The 26607-nt window shown below is 40.8% G+C and overlaps 1 protein-coding gene across 1 annotated transcript in view; it reads right to left on the bottom strand.

Moving 5' to 3' along the window:
• The window catches only part of RASGRF2 (Ras protein specific guanine nucleotide releasing factor 2), a 251066-nt gene that overhangs the window by 70197 nt on the left and 154262 nt on the right, over positions 1 to 26607 (bottom strand). Inside the window, exon 17 of the mRNA XM_059418164.1 lies at positions 22946 to 23035. Coding sequence (XP_059274147.1) covers positions 22946 to 23035 — 90 coding nt within the window. The remainder of the gene's footprint in view (positions 1 to 22945; positions 23036 to 26607) is intronic.

Genomic DNA, 26607 nt, shown 5'->3' with positions numbered 1-26607 from the left:
CTGCCGCCGTAGCAGCTGGCTCTGCGGGCAGGCTTGCAGAGCCCTGCACTGTCCTGGCCCGCAGCAGCAGCCGCAGCTGCCCGGTCACTGAGTCCATCTCAGGTCAGCGGTGTCTGCAGCCATCTCCTGCCGGCGCGCCCTCCCAGGACAGCAGAGGCAGCAGCCCCCCAGGGGGTCCGCTCTACCTGGGGTCCCAGAAGTGATTCCTGGACAGCCAGCCTGGAGACTCCTCCTCCAGCCCTTCCCATGTAGCCAGTTTCCTGTAAGACTCTTCTCCCCAAGAAAAGAGCTAACTTGGTCCCCACCGCCCAACAGATAGCAACTGCCCAATGACGAACGTCCAGCAGTCTGCCTGTGATGCTCAATTATTTGCGACGAGCAACTGGGAGCTACCTCTCCTGTCAGCTGTTCGAGGTAGGTGAGGGGGCTGTGCCTGAGCAAGTCTTGACATTCAATTCAAACAGCATATTCCTCATTCAGAGTATTACCCCTGGAGGCTCTTACCCCTGCTGCCTGCCTTCTTTTTTTTTTTTTTTTGTAAAGATTTTATTTATTTATTTGACAGATGGAGATCACAGAGAAGCAGGCGGAGAGACAGGAGGAAGTAGGCTCCCTGCTAAGCAGAGAGCCCGATCCCAGGACCCTGGGATCATGACCTGACCTGAAGGCAGAGGCTTTAACCCACTGAGCTACACAGGCGCCCCTGCTGCCTGCCTTCTAACAGACCCACATAATTTCTACTTAAATACTCATGCTTCCCATGGTTCATTTCCCACCACTACCCTCACTAAATTTTTTTTTTTTTTTAAAGGCAGAAGAAGAAAGAAAGAGAAAAGAAAACAACAAAAATCCTAGCAGAGGTAGGGAGCCTTCACAGACGAGATTCTTTCTCAACCTTGAAGCCAGTCCTGGGTCCATGAGGCACTAATGGCGCCTCCATGTATCTTTAGAAGACAGTGAGCCCGTGAGCGTTCTAGAAAGCCTGTCTTGGTCTACGTCTGCCTGGCAGAACCTGGCCTCTCATCCAAATGGCAGCCAAACAAATCACCACAAGGGATCGGTCTATAGATTCAGACAACAAGGCTGACTACAGAATGAAAGGACTCAAATAGAAGATGATAGCATATATCAGACTAACACATGGGCAAGGAATTCACTGACGCCAATAATGTTCACAGAAACGTCTTCGCTGCGAGGGTTTGAATAAGGCAACAAATCATTTGCACATTACAACTCATAAATGGGACTCTTTGTGTACAAGGTGGAGAGAAGCTCACGGTAAGAACAATACAATATTTGTATTTTGTCTAAGTGGTCCTCTGCAGCTATGGAATTTCATTAAGCTCAGCGGATTACAAAAACTATGACTGGCACATAGAGAGTCCTCCTGAGGCGATGCATTTTCAGCTCAGGTTCCTGAAGATTCTAAGAACTGGCTCATAGACTCAGGTCTAAGAGCAAGGACTGAACAGAATCTCAATCACACAGTAAGGTCATTTACCAGTGCTTATTCCACACCATCCGCCCAGAGAAAAGGCTGTTTTCCTTCAAGATTGTATCTCGGAAAGGCTCTCTGATGAGGGAAATAAAACCAAATCAGCAGACTGCTATACCAGCCATCACGTGGCCACCTTCTTCTCAGTACAACCCACTCTGTCACTGGCAAGATAACTTTCAGCTCTCAGAGAACTGGCCCATGTAGCAGAAATGTCAATGATTCCACAATTTATAAACTTACTCTTCTGGTAAGATGCAGAGGGAAATGGTGCAATCACTAATGATCAATGATCAATGATGAAATGAGTCCTTGACCCATCTGAGACTTGGTTCACAGGAGGGGAATTCAATGATCACAGCAGACAACTCATGCATGGAAATGCTCTCTCTGTGGCAAAAAATAATCCTCAAAAAGCATTGAAAATTCCCTAAGCATTAGATGAATTAACCTACTCTGGTCTAAAACAGATAGTACAGGAATTTTCAAAAAAGACCAGAAGAAAGCACACACAATTAAAAGCTCCTTTCTTACCCATCTCTAAAACCACAGTCCCCTGACTTTCGGTTCAGGGTACCGTGGCACTGAGAGTGTCATAAAGCTTCTTCCAGAGTTCTAACTAGGGCTTTCCTTATAATAAGATCCCGAGAGAGTTCAACAAGAACCCACTTAACTCATATCAACTTTTGCTCTGGAGGGAAGAGTTCAAAGCTCCAAGGCACTTATGAAACTCCCCAAGCCTGTTCTGAGCTTGACCATGAGAGTCCCTAATAAGCTTTTGACTGAAGATAAAAGTAATATTAGGAAGATAAAATGGCAGGCCACCAGCACAACAGAAATACAGATAAGTAAAAATACCCACTACTTTAGATGGGTTTTTGAGATATAATTTACATGCCGTGAAATTCACCCATTTTAAGTGTATAATTAGCTGATATTTAGTGAACTTATAATAGGGTTGTGCAACCCTAATCACAGTCCCACTAGAGAACAATTCCATCTCTCCAAAAATATCCCTGTGCCAACCTGCAATCTCTTAGAAGGTGGACGAGGCCCATAAAGTGTCCTCCAAACTGAGAAGGTCCTTTGAGATAAAAAAAACGAAGCAGGCAACCCCATGCAGTTTACAGAGTTTTATCAGGGTAACGTCCTGAAAGGGAGGGTTGGGCAGGCAAGGCGATTCACAACTGCACAGTTACTCTCCTCAAAGTCCAGACCTTAGGTCAGATTTTACAGAGTGAGCAGACATGCAGAAGAGCACTGTCGTGAGATCAAAGGCTTCCAATGTACTTAAATGACAGCTAACCTTTAATTAGATCTCGGGGTGCCATTTGTGCATCATGAAGGGGAGGAACTGTGTTGTTATCTCTCACAAATTTATGGAGAGCCAAAGCAAGCCTCCCCACATTCCCGCCTTGGTGGGCATCTCTAAGGCATGTATGTTAATCTCCAGTGGACCCAAACCACATTGCCCAAAGAAAGGTCATGGAAAAGACATAAACAAGATGGAGGGCCAAAGATGGAGTCAGGATCATCAGCATTCCTACACAGTCAATCCCCTCCCCTCTCTCATGCCTGGCCAACACCAGGAATCTGCTTTCTTAGGTTTACTTTATATAGATTTATAGATTTACTTTTTTCGGAGATTTCCTAGAAGTGGAATCATACTACGTGTGGTCTTTTGAATCTGGCTTCTTTTCAATCTGTAAACATGTCAGCACACTGCCTGCTGTTTTTGTAAATAAAGTTTTATTAGAGCACAAGTCATACCTATTCATTTACATACAGTCTGGTGCTGCTTTAGCACTATATGGGTAGAGTTCAGAAGTTGTGACTGAGACCATAGGGTTCACAAGCCTAAAATATTTACTATCTGACCCTTTAAAAAACTGTTGACCCCTAACTTAGCATGATATTTTTGATATTTCTTCATGTTGTAGCATGTATCAGTTATCTGCTCCTTTTTATTATAGAATAATACTCTATTGTATTTGTACATTGCATTTATGTATCCATTCACTTGTTGATGGATGTCTGACTTGTTTCTAATTTAGGACTATTGTGAATAATCCTGCTATCACACTCATCTACAAGTCTTTATGTGAACATAAAGCTTTGTCTCTTTTGCATAGATGCCTAGTACCCAGGAATTCAATTGCTGGATCTTATGGCAAACTTATTTTGAACTTTTGAAGAAACTGGCAAGCTGTTTTCCCAGTAACTACTGTTTTGCATTCCCACCAGCAATGGATGAGGGCTCCTGTTTCTCCACACTCTCACTGGCACTTGTTATTTTCTGAGAATTTTACTATAGCTATTGTAATGGATATTGTGGTTTTGGTAGGCATTTCCTCTAAGGAGTCATGAATAACTTTTTATGTGCTGTTTGGCCACTAGTTTATATTCTTTGGGGAGATACCTAGTCAAATCTTGCACCCATTTTGATTTTAGGTCATCTTATTATTGAGTTGTCAGAGTTCTTTATATATTCTGGAGAGAAGTCCTTTATCAAATATGTGACTTGTGAATATTTTCTCCCCTTTTCTCTATGGAGTGTTGTCACTTTCTTGATGGTATCCTTTTAAGCACCAAAGTTTTCACTTATGATGAAGCCCAATTTATCCTTTTTTTCCATCTATGGATCTTGCTTTTGATGTTGTATCTAAAAGTGCTTAGCCCAACTCAATGCACTAAGATTTCGCCTGCATTTTTTTAAATTGAAGTTCATAATTTCATAATGATGAAATTAATCTGTTTGTTTGCAGCCATCTAATTGTTCCAGCACCATTTTTTGAAAAGACTACCCTTTCCCCATTGAATTGTTTTGGTACCTTATGGAAAATCAATGGACCACTAATATCAGGATGTATTTCTAGACTCCTACCTCTGTTCCATTGATATATATAACTATCCTTATGCCAGGACCAAAATACCTTGCTTAAAGTAGTCTTCTACTAAGTTTTGAAATCGGGAAGTGTACGTCTTCTTAGCCCCCTTTTCTCAAAACTGTCTTGGCTATTCTGAGTTCTTTGTATTTCCACAGAAATGCCAGCACACCACTAAAAACAAAAACAAAAACCTTGCTGAGATTTCTAATATATATGTTTAAAGTTATATATTTTTTCATGATTAGTTTGTCAATTTCTTCAAACAAGCCTATTAGTATCTTAAAAAGAATTGTGTTCAGTCTATCAGTTTATTTCCTTTCTTCCAATCAGGATGCCTTTATATTATCTTTTTTCTCTCTCTTATTGCACTGGAAAGATACTCCACTGCAGTGCTGAATAGAACTGGTAAGAGTGAGCATCTGGGTATTGTTCTTTTTTTTTTTTTTTTTTAAGATTTTATTTATTTATTTTACAGAGAGAGATCACAAGTGACAGGCAGGCAGAGAGAGGGAAGCAGGCTCCCCGCTGAGCAGAGAGCCCGATGCGGGACTCCATCCCAGGACCCTGAGATCATGACCTGAGACAAAGGCAGTGGCTTAACCCACTGAGCCACCCAGGCACCCTTGTTCTTGATATTAGCAGAAATGACAATCTTTCACCATTAAGTGTGATGTCAATTACAGATTTTTCATAGATGGCTTTTATCAGGGTGAAGAATTACTCTTCTATTCCTAAGTTCTTAGATAGGTGTTGGATTTCATGCAATGTTTTATCTATTTCTATTGAGATAACCATATGATTTTTATTCTTTATTATATTTACATAATGTGTTATATTAATTGATTTTTTTTTTATGTTAACCCAACCTTGTATTCCTGGAATAAAGCCCCCTTGGCCATGGTGCTTAATCCTTTTCATAAATAACTGCATTCAATTGGCTAATATTTTATTGAAAATTTCTGCTTTTATATTCATGAGGGATTTTAGTTTGTAGTTTCCTCTCCTTATGTCTTTGTCTTCTTTTGATATCCCAGAACGCTGACTTCATAAAATGAGTTGGTAAGTGTTTCCTCCTCAATTTTCTGAAAGATTATATGAATGACTGACATTCTTTAAATGTTTGGTAGAAATCACTTGTGAACACATTTGGTCTGGAATTTTCTTTTTGGGAGGATTTTTAATTACTAATTGAATATATTTGTTATAGATCTGTTCAGATTTTATATCTCTTTTTTGGCAGTTTTAGTTATTTGTGTCTTATAAGAAAGTTGTCTATTGCATGTTATTTTTGGCATCAAGTTATTCATAGCATTTCCTCATAATTGTTTTAATTTCTGCAGGACTGGTTGTAATATCCTTACTTTTATCTTTGCTTTTGGCAATTTGTACCTTATCTCTTAATTAATTAATTAATTAATTTTAACAATCTGGCTTAAGGTTTGTCCATTTTGTTGATCTCTTCAGAAGATAACTATGGCTTTATTGAATTCCTCTATTTTTTGTTTGTTTATTTTCTTTATCATTAACTTAGGTTCTAATTTTGCCTTCTTTTTGTCTCCTTGGGTTTAGTCTGCTTTCTTTTCATGAATTTAAGGCAGAAGAGGGATTATTGAGTTGAGATCATTTTTATTTTCTAGTGTATTGAAAGGTAAATTTCTAGGTATTGAAAGCTATAAATTTCCTTCTAAAGACTGCTTATTTGAATCCCATAAATTTTAATATGTGTGTTTTCATTTATATTCATTTCAATATATTTTCTTTTTTTAAAGATTTTATTCATTTATTAGACAGAGAGAAAGAAAGCACAAGCAGGGCGAGTGGCAGGCAAAGGGAGAGGGAGAAGCAGGCTCCCTGCAGAGCAGGAAACCTGACTGTAGGACTTGATCCCAGGACCCCAAGATCATGACCTGAGCTGAAGGCAGTTGCTTAACCAACTGAGCCACCCAGGCGCCCTCAAAATATTTTCTAATTTCTCTTTTGATTTTTTTGCTTGACTCATGAGTTGTTTATCAATGTGTTGTTTAATATCCAAATATTTAAGATTTTCCAATGCATTTCTGTTGCTGATTTCTAATTTAATACCATTGTCCTGAAAATGTATCTTTCATAATTTCAATCTTTTAAAAATCTATTGAGACTTGTTTTATGGCCTAAGGTATGGTCTATTCTAGAGATATTTTCATGACTGCTTTAAAGAATATACATCCTGAAAAACAAAACAAAATGAAACAGAACAACAATATATATTCTGCTTTCATTTGGTAGAATGTTCTATAAATGTCTACTAGGTCAAGTTGGTTGATAGTATTTTTCAATTCTCTTATATCCTTTTGATTTTCTGTATAGTTATTTTTCCAGTTATTTAGAATAGGGTATCAAAGTCAATAAATATTGTTAAATTATCTATTTCTTTCAGTTCTGTTAGTTTCTGCTTCATGTATTGTGGCTCTATTGTTAGGTTCATATACATTTATAATTATTATGTATTTCTAAAGAATTGACTATGTTTTTATTATGAAACATCCCTCTTTGCCTTTAGTAACATTTTTTTGGTCCCATATTCCATTTTGCCTTATATTGGTAGAGGCACTCCAGTCTCTAATGATTACTCTTTGCAAGGAATATCTTTTCTATCCTTTAATTTTCAGCGTATTTTTATCTTTTAGTCTAAAATGTGTATCATATACAGCATAGATTAGACCTTGAATTTACATCGGCTATTTTGCTGGTTGTTTTTTATTTATTCTGTATTAGTTTCCTGTTGCTGCTCTAACAAATTACCTCCAACTTAGAGGCTTAAAACAACAAAAATTAATGATTCTAGATCCAGGTCAAAATTTGACAGAGGTCTCACTGGTCAAAAAGCAATGTGGTGGCAAAGCTGTGTTCCTTTCTGGAAATTCTGAACAAAAATCCATGTTCTGGCCTTTTCTTGTTTGCAGAGGCTGCCTGCATTCCTTGGCTCATGGCCCTCTCACATCTTCAAAGCCAGCTATGGCTGCCTGAGGTTTTCTCTGCGTTGATCACTCTGATCACTTTGGCCTCCCTCCTCCACTTTTAGAGAACCCTGACACTGCATTAGGCTTACCTGAATAATTCAGGATAATCTTTCTATCCAAGGGTCAGCTGATTAGCAAACTTAGTTCCAACTCTAATCTTAATTTCTTTTTCCATGTAAAGTAACATATTCACAGATTACATTAAGTAGGATGTGAACACCTATGCACATCTTTGGGAATGCATTCCTCTTCCTGCCACAATATCTAATGCTTTTTTTTCTTTCCTCGTTCATCCTTTACTGCCTTCTTTTGTGTTAAATAAATCTTTTATAATGTACCTCTTGAATTCTGATTCCACTATTACTATTATTATTATTTTACTTCCATTCCCCAGCCAGGATCTCAACTTCAGGCTACCTATAATGTTGGTATTCCCTGTCTGCTTGCCACTGAGATAGCTAATATCTCTGACAACACCCAACATCATAGGTTTTTTTTCCACTCTCTGCTGTGCTCCAAATCAGGTCATTACCTTCTGACAACAAAGCTGCTGGCTTTCATAGCTTGCCCAAAGAGGCTGGGGATGCTGGAATGAGAGCATCCCCAAGCTAAGCTGCCAGATTCCCACTGCTTTTACCTATGATTCAGTAGTCCTTGCAGAATGAAAGCATCTCAGTTTTTTGTATGGCTGTAGTTGATTTTAGGAGTCCATAAAAGATTGATTTTGATAATTTTGTCTAATTTTATCCTTGTTTTCTGAGAAGATAATCTGCCAAACTCTTCACACCACCATTCCCATGGTGGCTTTTTGTTTGTTTATTTTGTTTTATTTTGAAGACCCATGTATTTATTTTAGAAAGAGAAAGAGAGAGAATGAGTGTGTATGCAGAGGGAGAGAGAGAGTCTCAAGCAGACTCCCCAGTGGGTGTGGAGCCCAATAACACAAGGCTCAATCTCATGATCCTGAGATCATGCCCTGAGGTGAAATCAAGACTAGGAAACATAACCAACTGAGTCACCCAGATGCCTCCCCACTCATTTATTAAACACATAAAATTTTAGGAAATAATATATCATAGAACCTTTACCTGAAGTAGATAAAGTCACTCCTTTTCTGAACTTGATAGCTTTGTAGTGAAAAGAGAATCACAAACTCCCTAAAAACCTACCTACATTAGAAAAGGAAAAAAAAAAGATAACCTAAATTTGCATACTCTTTTCTCCTTTTAGATGTATTAAATCATTTCATACTTTGGCAAGAAGCTTATGGAGGTTATTGACAACAGCTTCAAACTATTAACAATAACTGTCCAAAGGCTGAGTCTAGTATCTACCATTTTTATTTGAATTTGAAAAAATACCTTCATTCCACAGATATAGCAATGCTTCTCAAGATCCTTCTGACTAATGAAAAAAAACCACTGTGCCCAATACTGAAAGATATCTGAATAACATATTATAATCATTAGGTATAAAAATTAATCAGAATGAAAAATCATAAATTGAATTAAACCACACTGGAAACTATTCTGGAGCAGATCCATAATCAGAACACCAGTACAGCTGAGTCCAGCCCTCTCGATATACTCCAAGACAGTACCTATAAACATCATCCATGGGACGGTCAGTCCCAGCAGCTAGACCTGTGATATACTAACATGGGTAGGGCAATATTGGGGAAAGCCTCAAAGAACTCTTGTGTTAAGAAAATCCCAGAACCAACCACAGAAGGTGAAATAAAGCATCTGGAAGCTATTCAGATCAGTTCTCTGATCCCAAACCTCCTGTCTCTCCATCTTCAGCATTCTCTATATCCAACAGAGCCATCTTTTTCTGGCATAGGTCAATCAGACAGTAGGAAAGTGTCAGTGAGCAGAAAGCAGCCTTAAGTAAGTCATGGGTACCAAAAAAATGGGGCTTAATCCATTTGCCATCCTGCAACTCACTACGAATTTGTCCTCACGTAGTACCTTTCCTTCTGATTACCACTCTACTGGCAAAAAAGAGTTAATTCTCAAAATCTCCAGTAAATTAGATAGAATTATACCTTTTTTGGTTATGAGGAAACTGATCTCCAAAAGAGCTAGTAAGTGACTTAATCTAGAACTTGCTCTGCACAGGCAATGAGAACACCTGTCCCTCGATCCACTAACATTCATGCCAGCAAACACCCCATCAGATGACCTGTCTTCAACAATGACAACAATTTGCACAAGACACATTCACTGGGATGTGTGACACTTTCAAGACAAAAGGTTGCAAACATAATTTGTATCATCAAGTTACCAGTTCCCTATGATGGACATCAAACTCAGTCTCCCGAGTGCAATCCAGGCCTGTTTACTGACTCACAACATAGCCAGGGATTTGTCTCAAGGCTTTTCCAAAATGATATAAGGTATATAAGGGTGAAAGAGGCTAGACAAGCTCATCTTAGAAGTACATCTAGTCCCTTCTCTGGTTCTCGCCACTTAGATTTGCTGACATCTAACACTTAGGTAACTGTGAATTGAGATCATTATCATATTACTAACTTAGTCTTTCGGGCCTTAGACTCACAATTTAATCATCTGCATTGCTTCTTTCTTTTATATCATGCCCTATATATAATCCATCACAAATGTCTACACTAACATTTCTTAGATTCCTTCCCCTTTCAGAAGAGTCCCAAAGCAGGTCCTACCAATACTACCATAAAAACTTACTGGTGAGACTTTTCACCTCTTGTCCCCAATTACCTGTCATTATACACAAGAACCTACTGTGGCAAATACCACTATATACCACAGATTCATTTAACACAGTTCTTTCTAGTTCCCTTGACTATACCCAGAAACAACACTCCTTTCATTGGATGACTCTGGGATGAAAAACAACTGGCATCTTTTGCAGTCAGCTTATTAATTCTTGCCAATGTAACAGTAAGTAGGGGGTGTAGTGTGCGTGTGTGTGTGTGTACCACACATATGCCACATTTGGGCAATAAGTGAGGCAGGAAGAGGCAGCATGAATAAGTGGATGCCTGATGAATGCATTCACTTCAGTTCAACACTGGTCTGTTATGACCACTGAGTCTGGAGCTCTGATCTCAAGAACTTTATAAATCACATGGATGAAACATCCAGTAGTAACAGCAGGAAATATTCATGGAGCACTAAGGGTCCCAAATGCTGAGCTGAGAACTGCCTTGGGTCATCTCGGCATCCTGACAACTATGTGAGGAAGATAGAATCATTAAATCCTTCACTTCAAAGTGAAAAAAGAAAAGAGAGAGAGAGAGAGACTCAGAGAGCCTGTCCTGGATCACACAGCTGGACAATCAGCAGAACCTAGACATAGGTTTATTGACAAAATCCACTCTCTTGATTACTTTTCACTCCTGACCCTTTGGAGACTCATTCTTCACTGCCCTGACTGATAAGCATTCTCTTTAAGGCTCTCGCAACTGTGGTTTGTTTTAAGGCACAATCCACAAGAATCAAGAAAACGGACTCTGGTGGCATAACAGTATTTGTCTGATGAAGGTTTATGCCGACGAAGATGCTCCACTACTGTTCTGAATTAATTCTGAATTGTGTACAGGATCTTGAAAATGAGAAGCAAGAGAAAGAAAAGACTGTAAAGAGGAGGAGGCTTATAGGGAGGTAGCACCTGCAATGCTGCCACTCAAATGCTAAAACATATTGAAACATCTACCGTCAGGGTTTTTACAGCTGGTGATCCAATAATATCTGAAGAAGGAGATAGTTAGCCCCCCAATGACTATTTGTTACATTTATTTAAAACACACACACACATCACACCACATCATAATACTACTGTTTTACTCTATTTCGACTAGTCTATTTGGAGTTTTCTATAGGTTTATGGCTCCTGATTTTTGAAGGCACTGACATATCGTTTGCTTCAGTATAAGTCTTTCAGCACTTCTCATTATGTTGCCTGTGCAGAAATCGTGGCAATATTAATTTAGTCCAATATGACAGAAGCTGCCTCTGCTTAATCCAACATCAGCTAATTCCTAAGACTATCACACACCACACACACCAGGGAGTGTGTGCCCAAAAAGAATAATGCAGATCCAGAGGAAAACATCATCTCAGAGTTAAAACAACAACACTATTTTCAGGGAAAGCTGACTAATTAGAAGGGTGCATGAGATACTTTGAAACTATATTAACCTTTTCTTTCAGGGTCATGCACTGAAGCCTTGTTATTTTGCTAATGTGACATTTTCAAGTGCAGAGTTTTACAACAGGGCCAATAATAATACTGGTTATTATCAATAGCCTGTCATTTCCATCTTGATCACTTGAGACTTACTCTATGCCTGTTCAGTTCATCTCCTCAACTTGTTTGTCAGTTCCTATGTCAGTTCTTACAAGGCAATGCCTCATATTTCATTTTTATCTTTCCATAGTACCTGATATGGCACTGGTCGTACAACACAAAGACCTCTAGAACTAATGGAAGATGAAACAAAATCAAATAAACTTGTGCATCATTTAATCTAAAGCCTGGGAAAGAATGCTTTTAAGCATTCTTGATACCAACCTTTCTGATGAACAATTGGATTTAGACCTTTGGTTTAAAAATTCAAAGCCGCTGACATTTCCTGCAGCCTTTCCCATAAGGGCTGGGTGGTAAAAACATGGCAACTAGAACTCCCACCCTCTCCTCCTCCCCCAAATTTGTCTGGAAACCCCATCCCTGCAGTGTCCTTTCCTTAATATCAATGGTCCAGTTTCTAGTCACAGCATTTCAAGAGCCATATTTTTGGTCCAGAATCAAGGTCCAGTTAGTACATAGGGAACACAAACCACCTACCAGTGAGGAATTTGCTAGCTTTTTAGAGCTTTGTCTTAGACTTCTAAATGCCCCATAATTCGAAGAGACCAGCTCTCCCACAGAGGGGCCTCAAACTGGGACAGTATAATTCCCTGGGTAGTTGAGATGCCAAGGTAAGGGTAATGTGTCACGAAGGCCAGCTTCAATTTCATCATTACAATTTTAAATTCAGCATTTCACACAGACAATAGCGACACAGGGAGGCTCCTCTCAGTTTGCAGAAGAGCCATTAAGTTCGCTCCTATTGCTAAGCAACAGTTGTTAAAATCAAACTGCTCTCAGCTCTCAAACAGCTGAAAAATCAGTCTGTTCAATTCAGAGCACTACAGCTGAAGGGAGAAGAGAAATACTGTTCTAGAGATCTTGAAATATAAGGTCGATTTAAGCTACATGTTAATCTTAGATACAGTCCCCAACTTCAAAATATTTGGTAGGGAATATGCCCAGGGTGCTCTCTCCAACACAAAAGAGTCCAGACATGTCTCTCCAAAATGTAACTACGCTCCTAAAACTCCACTTGATTATGAATAATTTGCTAAAGATTTATTGGCTACCATGATACTACCAGTAGTAGTTATCTATCGTTGCATAACAAATTACCCAACAACTTAGAGACTCCAAACATACTTTCGGTCGCGTAGCTTCTTCAGGACAAGGTTTTGGAAGTGGGTCAACAGGGTGACTCTGGCTCATGGTTTCTCATGATGCTGCACCCAGATGTCCACTAGGGTTACAGTCATCTGAAGACTCGACTAGAGCTGGAAAATCCATGTCTGAGTTTACCCATGAAGCTGTTGGCCAGAGGCCTACTTTCTAGTTTCTTCTTAGCCTCATGGCCCTCTCCTCATGACATGGAAGCTTGTTTCCCCCCAGAACAAGTGATCCGAGAGAGACTGACCAAGACAGAGGCCAGTGTGCCTTTTGATGACTTAGGTGCCAAAGTCATACACGATCACTTTTGCTCAATTTTATTTGTTAAAAGCAAGTTACTAATTGCTACCCATACAAAAAGAAAAGGAAATCAGTCTCCACCTCTTTAAGAAAGGAGTATGAAAGCATTTGGAGGCATATTTTTAAAACCACCAGACCATTCAAGAGAAACGTTCATGTCTTTCTCCAAACAAAATGGCAGCATTGCAAAAACCCAAAGAATGAAGTTCCAGCCCTGCGCTACATACACCAGGCAGAGGTTTGGACTGGTAATAGTTCCTGCACATCCTCTGTTCATTAGCTAGGTGACAGTATTCAAAGCTGTCACTTACTACCGATGTGACCTTGGATACAGAGAGTTTGCTCAACTCTCTGTATCCAATTTCCTCTAATGGCAAGAGAATACAATACTAGTAACTGTTTCATATCTCAGTCAACATATGTAAAGTTCAGAATAGTGCTTGGTATACAGTATACCCTATAGAATTATATAACCTTATTGTTGTTGCTATTGTCATGTTGATAATAAGGGTAACCACTCAATTTGTCCATGGAAATACCCAAAGGGCAGCATAAGATAGGGGTTTACATGATGTGGGTGTCACTTTGGGAGATCCTCTGCAAAAGCCATCCACAATTATGATGTATTCACAGTCAATAAAACAGGCTAATTACATGCTGTCAGGTTGCCTCTTCAGGTCTTCCCAGCACTTGTGAGGCCACAGGTTACAAATGCTGGTAAGAGAAGCAACCTGAACCAGACGTTGTTGGCTCCATAAAGTTAAGGACACATGGAGGACCTGCGTACTCAGGGGATATTTCTGGCAGATGAAAAGCCCATTCCTCATTTACCATACACTTTAGAAGCTTTAAGATTCAGTTCACCTGTGCTGACTTGCATCACTGTGCAAAAGCAGTTCATTTCCTTTGAAATTTTTAAAATTAATTTATTAATTTGAGAGAGAGAGAGAGAGAGAGACTGGGGAGGGACAGAGGGAGAGAATCTCCAAGCAGACTCCCCACTGAGCATGGACCCCCCCCCCCACCACGACCACCACAGGGCTTGATCCCACAACCCTGAGATCATGACCTGACCTGAAATCAAGAGTCAGCCACTTAACTGACTGAGCCACCCACATGCCCGCAAAGCAGTACATTTCTACAGATTACTTCTACTACCACACTTTATCTTTGATAAACTACTTTGAGAAATGTTGTGACTAAAAGCTTAGCTCATCCTGTTTAATGCATGGAGCTGAGGCAATGTTACATAAACACAACAGTATCACCGAGTATTTCTACCAGTAGAAAATTCACTGAGAAGTTTCATTTTCCATTACATATTCTTGGGGCTGTTTACTACCCTTAACTTTACAGAGTAATGATATCCAGTTTTTTGTAATGTTGACAGGCCTATTATTGCTTATTTGCCTTACTGCATTTATTCTAAAAGTTCAAAACCCCAAAAAGTCCAGGAAACCGTGAAGTTTTTTAGTCTTATATGAGGATGATTGTCTTTTGAGGGTTATTTTTGTTTTATGATCATGGAGTCATCATTAGTGAAATTAATTCTGACTCATCAGAGCTTATGTTCTTTCACTGTTGAAAATACAGTATGTGGGGATTTTACAATATGCAGTCTTTTCAGAGAATCAGGAGTTCCAGGATGATTTTTTTTCCTCTCTTTTTAAAAGATTTTATTTATTTATTTGAGAGAAAGAGAGAGGGCATGTGCAGGGGGAGAAGCATCGGTAAAGGGAGAAAGAGACTCTTCACTGAGCAGGGAGCCAGAGGTGGGGCTTGATCCCAGGACCCTGAAATCAGCTAAGCTGAAGGCAGCTGCTTAACTGACTGAGCCACCCAGGCAACCCCCCATTTTCCCCCTCTTTCTAATTAGTTTCCTCCAGCCTAAGATTTTTCTCCTTCAAAATAAACGAGACTGTTTTCTATTACCATCTTTCTCACCATGGAAAAGTTCTGCAGAACCAGGATATAATCCTGGAAATGCCCTGAAGGGCATAACCTGAGCATTACAAAACTATCAGACTCCTGACAAGGCTGCAAGATGCAGGGCTGGTTTCATGTGTGCAACCTGTATTACACTGTGTCCCAAGCTTAGAAGGGCCCACATTTGACTTAATGCTCAACTGTCACTGTCTTGAAATTCTTTGAAATTTTTTAAATAAGGGGACCCGCACTTTCTTACTGCCCGGGGCTCTACAAAGAATGAAGCCAGTCCTGGCACTAGGACATACCTCCTTGAAATAGTGCAGAACTCCAAGAGATGAGAACATACCAAGGATAAAAGACAGCAGGACACAGGGAAGGGGGAGATAAGTAAGGACTAAGATAGGGGGTATTGCTCGGAAAATTAAAAGATGGTCAGAGCCCCAAATGAGAAACCCTACATGCAGCCAGCACTTTAACCTTGGACTTCTCAACACTGTTGCTAGCTTGGGTTAGATAGACAGCCTTTTTCCTTTGATGTCCTGATTACCAGGCAATAGGACACTGGGAAATAAGAGAATTAAACTGAGTAAGTGAGCACAGTCTTTCCAAGGATGGCTGATAGTGGAGCAGTGATTCTTAGCCTTATTTCTATTTTCACACAATTCACATTGTAGCACATTTCCATCAATAACATCTCTCTGTTTTGGAGCACTTCCCTTTGGGAGGAAGCTGATCAGAAACCTCAGGGGGATAACAGCATTTTTGAAGAAGTCCCCGACTGTTCTCATTCCGTCCCGTCCAAATCCCAGTGAGAATCACTGCAATGATAGATCTACACAGTATTAACTTTCTGAGTCTGAAACAGAAAATAAATTTGTGATTCCTGCCTGAAGTTACAGGTTTACCTTGTAAAACAGACATTGGAAAAAGCCCACATTCTGTGCCTTTCTTACAAGTTCACTCAATAGAGAAGCTATGTAAACAGAGCTGAGTGTTCTCACAAATCCTGAGACTGTAGACAGCAGGGTATATGTGACATTAACTTAATTCATGGTAACCAATATCCTACTGAAAATTTAATCCAGTTCTCCATACAGAGAAAAACGCTTCCTCAGACCAAATCCTATCCTGGTTGTACTCAAGGCCCTCGTCTCTGCAACCCAGTCAAAGAAATCACAGACCCTCGATACCAACTGCTAGCCAAGTAAGAATCTGCCCACGGATGGTTGATTTCACCGGGGCTCATCCCCCTGGGATCACCAGCTGCTGTCCCCATCAAGTGAATGCCAAGTGGACCCATTGGTGGGAAGAACAGGAAGGAAATGGGTGTTGCAGACAACCACAGCATCAAGCAACAGTAACAACGTTAAGTAATTCCAGTTTCCCAAGATCTTGTTCTTTCTGAAGTTGATGTTGGATTAGAGGTACCATCGGGGCAAAGAGAGCAGGCACTTGGTGGTGAACAGATCTGAGTGAGCCTCATTCCCAGTAGGTGCAAGAACCAGGGCCAGGCCTTTCACCACTCTGGCTCTCGTGCTTCCTTCAGAGTTTATGGTCCCAGCTACTACCTCCACAGTGAAGGGGTGATGACAAGGCAGCCTCCAGATCTTTCAGAAAAGACTACGCAGTGAAAGCAAAAGGGGTTAAGTGGAGGAGAAGAGATGGACGTCTGTAGAACTGCTTGGCTGAAAGAATAGGAAACAGGGGGAGGGCACTGCGGCAATCAGGAGTCCACTGCTAGGATGAAAGCCTGTCTTCAGAAATCTCACCTGTATCAACCTGAACTCCATAGGGAAGTGACTGCAGGACACGTGAGGTCACACACGGGTGGTTCACAGCCAAATGTGGTCCTCAGAAGTATTTTTTTTTAACTGGATGGTATTTTTTAAGGAGTATGGATTCATTGCTAGCATTTAAAGCCAGATTTCACATAAATATCCAGCTGTCTGGCTTTCCTTTTAAAAAGAAAAGAAAGAAAGGAGGTCTGACGGCCCTCATCTGTAATCCCTCGTGATAAAATCAGGGGGAGCTGAGTAGCACCTACCCCCTTTACACACACCATCAGCTCTCCAGCCCGTCCTTCAGTTACCTGCCTAGCCCTAAAATGGAAGAGACTGAAAGGCAATCAAGCAGCAATTAGACAATGTGAGTGAATCAAAGATATGAACAGACACAATCAACTACATTGTACCTTTGCTGAGGAGAGACAGTAATAGAGGAGAAGGGTCTTGGAGAGGGTGGCACGAAGAAAATGAACTTGGCAGTGCAACATGGTCAGGAGAGAGGGGGCCCAGGCCAGCTGGAACAAGGCTCTGGGTCTGCTTGAAAGCATATGCAAGACATCTGATGAGCCGAGGAGGTGTTCCATGTGACCTAGCTTACTTCGGCTCTCCTTCGCAGTAAAAGAATGCAGCGACCACCTGACATGAACATTTTAGTGGCTTTGCAGGCTGGTACAGTTAAAGATGTAACTTCTCAGTTCCAAAATTCTTATTCCAGGCAGAGAGAGAAAGAGTGTGTGTGTTTAAAAATAAGACTTGGGGAATAAATGAATGAATGAATGAATGAATGGCTTGGAATCACTGAATCACTGCTAATTTAAATTTGATTTACCAAAGCTCGCTCTTTTTCTTTAATAATGGTAATAATAATGTTTTACTTAAAAATACAAATTAGACACATTCTATACCCAAAACTTTCTACCTTTGGTGAAATAATGGGAAAAAAAATGTTTTTTATACTTTGGAAAAAAAAATAATGGAAAATATGTCCCAAACTAGGATACCTCCAGCTGGGGGGGCAGGGGTGGCTAACAAACAAAAAAAAAAGTATCCTTTATATTTAGGAATAAATGCAACAAAACAATTTTAAGACTTATATGCTGAGAAATGAAGAACACTGCTGAGATAAGCACAGATCTAAATACATGAAAAGACATTCCACATTCAGAGATTAAAAGAACAAATATTATTTTTTAAAATATTTTATTTATTTATTTGACAGACAGAGATCACAAGTAGGCAGAGAAGCAGGCAAAGAGAGAGAGGGAGGAGGAAGCAGGCTCCCCACAGAGCAGAGAGCCCGATTCTGGGCTCGAACTCAGGACCCTGAGATCATGACCTGAGCCGAAGGCAGAGGCCTAAACCACTGAGCCACCCAGGTGCCCCGAAAGAGCAAATATTATTAAGATTGACAATTGTCCCCAAACTGACCTAGAGAACCAATAGAATCACTATAAAAATTTCAAGGGAGACTTCCAGCTTCAGCTCGGATGTGTAAAGAACTTAGAAGCTGACATATTTGTCTTTATAACAGGTAAAAGGTGGACAAACTGAAAATCAATGACTTGGACACATCAGAAAATTGAGGTTGCAGGACAAATGGCCAGCCCCAAATCTGGAGGGACACAGCTGATATCTGCTTATCAGGAGCAGAAGTTGCTGGAGCCAGGAAGGGGCAGCAACACCAAATGGTCATTTTCACCACCTTCTAGAGGCTGCGTGTGCACCAGCGTTAGCGTGGGCACTGCTGAGGACTGTCTTCTTAGGGGGTCCCCACACTACTTCTGGCTCTTGCAGGGAAGGGGGAAGAGCACCGTTGTGAAATACACTCAGAGCCTTCTCCATAAAAAGGTCTACTCTCCAGGGAAAAGGGACTGTTTAAGCCTTACCAAGCTGGGGGAAGAGCATCTCTCCGACTCCTGCCTTACCTAAGGAGAAAATAATGTAGTCCAGAGAGGTTAGGGGAGATAAACTGGGAATTTCTCTGCAGCCAGAGAAGGAACAAACAAAACCTCCTCCATAGTCCAGCAGTTCCCCAGCGTGCCTCCCCACTAGAATCTCCTGGGGAACTTAGAAAAATCCTGATGCCCAGGTTGTACCCAGAGCAGTCAAGTCAGAATCTCTGGGGATGGGACCAGGTACCAGGGTTTTAAAAAACTGGCCCAAGCCAAATTCACACCAAGTTCAGATCTATTACTGATTACACAGCCTTGAGTGGTTTGACAGAAAAGAGAACAGATTATGAATTACCTACTTTACAAGGACCAAGTAATTACCAGTAAAGAACTCACTATTTCTCTTAACAACTGCAACTGTGTCGTGAGCTTTCCCTTAAGTACATTCAACCATTCCTCATTTTGTTAATTTACCTTGTCTTGCGTTGAAAGGTAAAACATACCATCTTCTCACAGATGATCAAGAGTGGCTTGTAGTACCTCCATTGCTGTGATTTCTAGTCTCATAAAAATAATCCACCTCACTCTTCCATATTTCACTTTAGATCATTTCATAAAGTCTATAATTAACCCTAGAGCTTCAGGTGTATAGTAAGCACAACGATGTGCCCTGATATGTGTATTCCCTGGTTGTGCACTTCTATTCATACCACAACTGTATCCAAACCTGCACCTGCAGATTCCCTGTATCAGCAACCCTCAGAAATGCGCACATTTTAAATTCTACTTTGGTGCAGAGCTTCTATATTTGAGCAGATGCTTAAAAATACACTGCCACCAGCATAGTGACACTCAAGACCTTGCAAATTGTCCTTCATCTCAGTCTTGTATAGAGTTAAAGCCTCACTACAGGAAAGGGTACTTGATTGACTGACGATGGCCCCCCCTCCACCAACAAAATTTCCTACAGCTGCTGCAATTCCGAGAATGATTCAGACTGGACTCATATGCTTATTAAATGGGAAGCCAATGACACTTAAGCTTCAGGGCCTCTCACTTCTTCCGAAGCCCTGGGAGGTATCCTGAGGGTTTGTATTTGTGATTTTTGTATTCTTTTCCTTGAGACAATTGTGTAAGTGTTAGACCTCCAAATTCTGGATCCTACCATAAGTGGGCCCAATGTAATTTGGCTGCCAGTCAGAAGGCAGGCACTAAATAAACTGGTGAATCTTCATACTGTGAAGTTAACAAGGATTGCTTTAGGGCTGCAATCATACCCACAGAATTAGGCTCTCCTTCTTCTACAATGAAGCCTCCAACAGAGGCAAGGGGAACATGATACAGAAGGAGAGACTTGCCTATATTTGGAAAGGGCTGGGCTCTAGGTCCTAAAAGAAAGCAGTCCCGGAAAACCCAGGCTTTTCCTGTGTGTGTGGAAATTAGGCAGGCCCAGACCCCAGGGAGTGGATCCCCAGGCCACCTTCCACAAATAAAATCAGCTTTTTCCGATTTCAGGGCCAAACAGGGGCAACCTGACTGGGGTCTTTCCAAGAAAACTGTCCACTTTCTTGCTGAATTTGAAATTCCTTTTAATAAAGTAGCAATAATTAAAGAAAAATGGCTTCACATGCAAATGTCTGGAATGAATATTTGAAAACATACTCATTAATTGACAGGTCTAGCCCAGAGCTGCCAGACTCCTGTGTGTTTGAGTGGGAGTAGGGGTGGGAGTAGGCTAATGGGAGGGGATTAAAGCAGGATGGAACCTGGAGACAGCCTGAAACATGGAAGCCCAATCTGCACATCATGTGGCCTAACCAGGCACCCCCTTGCTTCCTGCCGGGGCAGAGACATGGCAGAGCTGCTCTGCCCGGTGGGCCCACATCCCAGCCCTACAAGCAGACGGGAGGCCTGCAAAGGCTGATGCAAGTGTGAGGTGTCCACTTGCTTCCACAACCTTCCCTCCTGCTTGCCTTGGCAACTCCCTAGGTTCTGGAGTGAATCTCGGTCAGTGATTCCTGGTTCAGAAAGTGGATACAGAATCTGGTGTGGGATTTAACCACTATCTAGCCCTCCCTTACCTTGAACACTTTTCTGTTGGGAGCTAGTCCTTCCCAGGGGAGGTCCTACTCGCCCTGGCTAGCCAGTAATTCCGGATTGTCTTCTGCACACTTCCCTGTTTCTGCCCCCAGTCCACCTTCCCCAGCCATCTGTGTACTCAGCTCTTAGGTCCAGTTCTCCACGAACCCCCTCTGGGGGGCCAGCTCCAGAGAGTGGCTGAGCCCCAGGAATATGCTGGCCCTCACTCCAAAAGAAACCCCCTCTCTTACCACCACTAGCCACTGCAACTGACCCATGTGCAACCCGCCGCCCTTACAGCAGGGCCACAGCCACTGCCACACCCAACTCCTTCTAATGTGGAATCATGTGGCACCAGACCACATTCCAGGCAACACCAGCAGCGTGGTTGTAAAGAAGCAGCGTGCTTGCTCAGGATGGGGTAACCCTACCCCTCGCCACGCTGGTTATGGGCAATCACCATCCATCCCTCCTCAGCTAGCTCATTGAAAGGAGCTTTCCTCCTAAAGCTACTTAAGTAGAAGGAAAGATGTCAGAAGAGAGGCAACCAAAATGGCAGTGTTCCAATGGTGTGGAAGACTTGGCTGTTTTGGTCACTTCGTCTTCTGGCCCATTTTGCACGCACCAGCCAAAGCCAGATGCCATTCTCTAAAGCTCCTCAGAACTTTGCTGCAATCCCAGATGAAAAAGAAACACCTTTCCCCTCCCCAGCCTCCAGCAAATGCAGAAATAGGCTCATGGAGAATTAACATTAAAAACTCTTTTCCCTCATGAACCATATTTAAATGATAAAACCTATGAGGAAGCTCTGGACCTTACCTTTTCCAGAAACTAGCTTGTGACAACAAAAAACTGAGGAGAGGGTCTCAACAAATCACAGTTGGTAACCAATCGGGCTGAGAGCATAGTGAAGACACCATCATTTCACCACAGAGATGTTCATTATTATGGATGGGGTTGACAACAGAACTCAATGGGGTTGACAAGACATCAGTGCTATTACCATTATAGGCTGTTTTGTGTTATGTTGATGGGAATTTGGGGGAGAAGGTTTTGAGAATAGAGCAAAAAAACACCTCAATTTTCCTGACCATGTCCAATGCAGCATGTATGGCAAAATATTGGAGGTAGAATGTGGTTAATCTGTGAAGATTTCCATTCAGATAAAAAATAAATAGATTTACTGTGGTAGTTCAGGTTCATTCTAGAACATGTCTCTTTATTCTTACTTCAATTTAGAAAGAATTCACACAGATAGTACTTACTAGTTACTATTGTTGAATACAGATTCATAGGCTTTGGAAATGGACTTTTTTGTGGTAGGTTAGCAATGGCTACTAAACAAAATACACCCTCACTCATGGTTCTACAAAGCATGATGATCAGAACCCATGGGGTTAGTTTAGATGAAGACAATCACAGCAAGAAGGTTGCTTAAACCATATACAGATTTGTTAAGCAAGAGTCCCACCATCCTCCTTCCCCCCACAAGCTTTCCCCATCACCTTGCATATGCTTTTACCATTGTACTCAATTATAAAGGAAACACTTGTTCCTGATAATCTGGCTAAAAAGGTTAGAGAACTCCACAGAGCAACATGGGAGAAATACCACATCCTTCTGTGACACAGAAGTTCTTGAAAGTACCACACACACAAGACCTAGTGTAAGACTTACCTGAAGGTGCTTACTTAAAAGACAGTCTATTGGTAAAGGGGAGTGGGAGATCCAGGCTTCTGCTTATGAAATGAATAAGTCAGGGGGAATAAAAGGCAAAGTATAGGGATATACTCAGCAATATGGTAGATACATCTGTGGTGAGCAGTGTAACATACAGAGATACTGAATCATTAGGCTGCACACCTGAAACTAGTGTAAAATTGGGTGTCAATTATACTCAAATAACAACATTTAAAATAATAAATGAATAAAAGACCATCCAACACACTGACTTAGAATGGAAGTTGGGAGTCTGCCTTCTTAGTCAGCTGTGCTGTGTCTCCCCAACCCCGGCAGGCGAGCACCGCTGACCTCGTGTGCATTCCTGTCAGTCTGGACGTGGCTGGTCCACTCTACTCACCTGGTGGACTTCCGTGGCCTGCAGCCGCCGTGGCAATTGCAAAAGCAGACGCCGGCGAAACAGAGCAGAGGGAGTTGTCAGCCGTCTGTCCTAGTTATGTAAAAGAATTGAAATGGCATGGTGAGGCAGATGGGTAATATTCTGTCATGAAAATTCTCATTTTCATTCCTGCACTGGATGAAGGGTTGGGCCAGACGCCCTGTATTGTCCTTGTTAATAGAAAAATAACAAGATTTTACATCATAATTGCACTCTAGGTGTATACCCAAAGGAACTGAAAATACAGCCACGCAAAAACCAATACATGAATATCCCTGGCAGCATTATTCACAACAATTGAAAAAAGTACAAACACCCGAATGTCCATCAATCGTGGTATGGATAAACCAGATGTGGTATATTGACACAAGGGAGTACTATTTAGCCACAAAAAGGAATGAAGGACCGATACCTACTACAACATGAATGACCTGTGAAAACAGGATGCTACACGAAAGAAGTCAATCACAGAAAAGCATGTATGGTATGAGTGAGTCTATGCATATGAAATGTCTGGGAGAGGTCGATTCCCAGAGACGGAAAGTAGAATGGTGGTTCCAGAGGCTGGGGGGAGACGGGAATAGGGGGTGATTGCTAATGGGCAGAGGGTTCCTTTTTGGGGTAATAAAGATGCTCTGGAGTGAGAGGCTGCCCCATCTTGTGACTACATAAAAGCCACTGGCCTGCACACTTGAGAAAGGTGAACTCTGTGATATCTGATTTATAGCTCAATATAAAAAAGGTTTTTAAAAATTTCCTACATCAAAAAGAATTTTCCTACATCAAAAAGAATTTTCCTACATCATATTACCAACAGAATTTTCTGCCCAAAACACCCCTAAAGTGCGGATGGATTCTAAACTCAAAAGGATGTTCTGAGCACCCTTTTGCAGCCCCTTTCCCTCCTCCGACATTTTATACACAGCATCTGATAATGCTGATTATCAGCAACCTCGCTTTTTTCCTCATTCAGGCTTCTGGTGAAAATAACTCACTGTGATTCTGACCTGAAGGACTTTTATTAGTTTGCCCCTAAAGTGATATAGTCATGCTTAAAATAAATAAATACAAGGCAAGGCAAAGAGCTGCTTAATATATACCCAAGTAGAAAGCACGGAAAAGCTCTACCCTCTCCTTTAGCAGTAGCCTTTAAATATTTGTGGCATAAGGTGGCAAGTAGACAGATGAACAGGCAAAATTTCAGCTAAACAGCAAGAAAATGTGTGACACTGTCCCCATTTGGATCCTCTGTTTTACCACAGATTTTAGCTTCCTTCCCATGTTCCTATGACTCTGGGGTGTAGTAACATCAGAGAAGAAACAAAGGACTTAATTCACAAACAGGATGAGGATTTCCAAATAATGCTTATATAAATTTAAAAATTTTATATATGAATTTATATATAAATATATATAAAGAAATATATAAAGAAAGCCTATAAAGCAGAGAACTAATAATAGTGACCAAGTGAAGAGTATTCATTTCTTGCCTTTGTGGAGTTTCACATTCATGGGCTTTGGCCCAAAACTGTTCCAGGTTACCATGAACTCAACAGGGAGTCTGCCCCATGTGGCAATGGTTAAGGAAGTTGGCAAGGCCTGGACTGATCAAAGCTCTAAGAGTGAAAGATCTAGCTAACTCCACAGTAGACCTGTAACAAGCCAGGGGAGTCCTGCTGGCCATTTTCATTTACCAGAACCACCCAAACGTCAGGGGGATCCATGATTATCAGGAGTCTGAAACTGGTCCACACTCCAAGGGCTGATATCCATCTAGGTGAGTCTTCTATTTTCTTTCTTTCTTTTTTTTTTTAAAATTAACATATACTGTATTCTTTGTTTCAGGGGTACATGTCTGTGATTCATCAATCTTACACAATTCACAGCATTCACCATAGCACATTCCCTCCCCGATGCTCACCACCCAGCCCCCCCAACCCTCCCCGAAGCCATCTCCAGCAACCCTCAGTTGTTTCCTAAGATTAAGAGTCTCTTATGGCTTGTCTCCCTCTCTGGTTTCGTTTTGTTTCATTCATCCTAGGAATGCATCCATTTCTTCCAGATTGTCTAATTTGCTGGCAAATAGTTGCTCATAATATGTTCTTATAATTGTTTGTATTTCTTTGGTGTTAGTTGTGATCTCTCCTCTTTCATTCATGATTTTATTAATTTGGGTCCTTTCCCTTTTCTTTTTGTTAACTCTGCCACGGGGTTATCAATCTTATTAATTCTTTCAATGAACCAGCTCCTAGTTTTGTTGATCTGTTCTATTGTTCTTTTGGTTTCTATTTCATGGATTTCTGCTCTGTTCTTTATTATTTCTCTTCTCCTGCTGGGTTTAGGCTTTCTTTGCTGTTCTTTCTCCAACTCCTTTAGGTATAGGGTTAGGCTCTGTATTTGAGACCTTTCTCGTTTCTTGAGAAAGGCTTGTATTGTTATATACTTTCCTCTCAGGACTACCTTTGCTGTGTCCGAAAGATTTTGAACAGTTGTGTTTTCATTTTCATTTGTTTCTGTGAATTTTTCCAATTCTTCTTTAATTTCCTGGTTGACCCATGCATTCTTTAGTAGGATGCTCTTTAGTCTCCACATATTTGAGTTCTTTCCAAATTTCCTCTTGTGACTGAGTTCTAGTTTCAAAGCACTGCGGTCTGAAAATATGCAGGAATGATCCCAATCTTTTTGTACCGGCAGAGACCTGATTTGTGACCCAGGATGTGATCTATTCTGGAGAATGTTTCATGTGCACTAGAGGAGAATATGTTGCTTTGGGATGAAATCTATCTGAATATATCTGTGATGTCCATCTGGTCCAGTGTGTCATTTAAGCCCTTTATTTCTTTATCTTTGCTTAGATGATCAGTCCATTTCAGTGAGGGGGTGCTAAAGTCCCCTATTATTACTGTATTATTGTCAGTGTGTTTCTTTGATTTTGTTATTAATTGGCTTATACAACTGGCTGTTCCCATATCAGGGGCATAGATATTTAAAATTGTTAGATCTTATTGTTGGACAGACCCTTTAAGTACAATATAGTGTCCTTCCTCTTCTTTTATTATAGTCTTTGGTTTAAAAATCTACAATTTGTCTGATATAAGGATTGCCACTCCAGCTTCCTTTTGATGTTCATTAGCATGGTAAATGGTTTCCCACCCCCTCACTCTAAATCTGGAGGTGTCCTTGGGTCTAAAATGAGTCTCTGGCAGACAGTATATTGATGGGTCTTGCTTTTTTTTTTTTTCTTTTTTTATCCATTCTGATATCCTGTGTCTTTAGATTGGGGTGTTTAGCCCATTTATATTCAGGGTAACTATTGAAAGATATGAATTTACTGTCATTGTATTGCCTGTAAGGTGACTGTTACTGTATATTGTCTCTGCTCCTTTCTGGTCTATGTTATTTTTAGGCTCTTTCATTGCTTATTAGAGGACCCCTTTCAACATTTCCTATAAGGCTGGTTTGGTGTTTGCAAAATCTTTTAATTTTTGTTTGTCCTGGAAGCTTTATCTCTCCTATTTTCAGTGATAGCCTGGCTGTCCATTGTATAATAGATAATAATATAACAGTATAATATACATATATCATATATATAATATTATAACAGTATAATAATACTGGCTGAC

This window comes from Mustela nigripes, chromosome 12 (assembly GCF_022355385.1).
Source record: "Mustela nigripes isolate SB6536 chromosome 12, MUSNIG.SB6536, whole genome shotgun sequence".
Lineage (NCBI taxonomy): Eukaryota > Metazoa > Chordata > Mammalia > Carnivora > Mustelidae > Mustela > Mustela nigripes.
The sequence above is the reverse complement of the archived record's forward strand: the minus strand, read 5'-3'. Positions and strand labels throughout refer to the sequence as shown.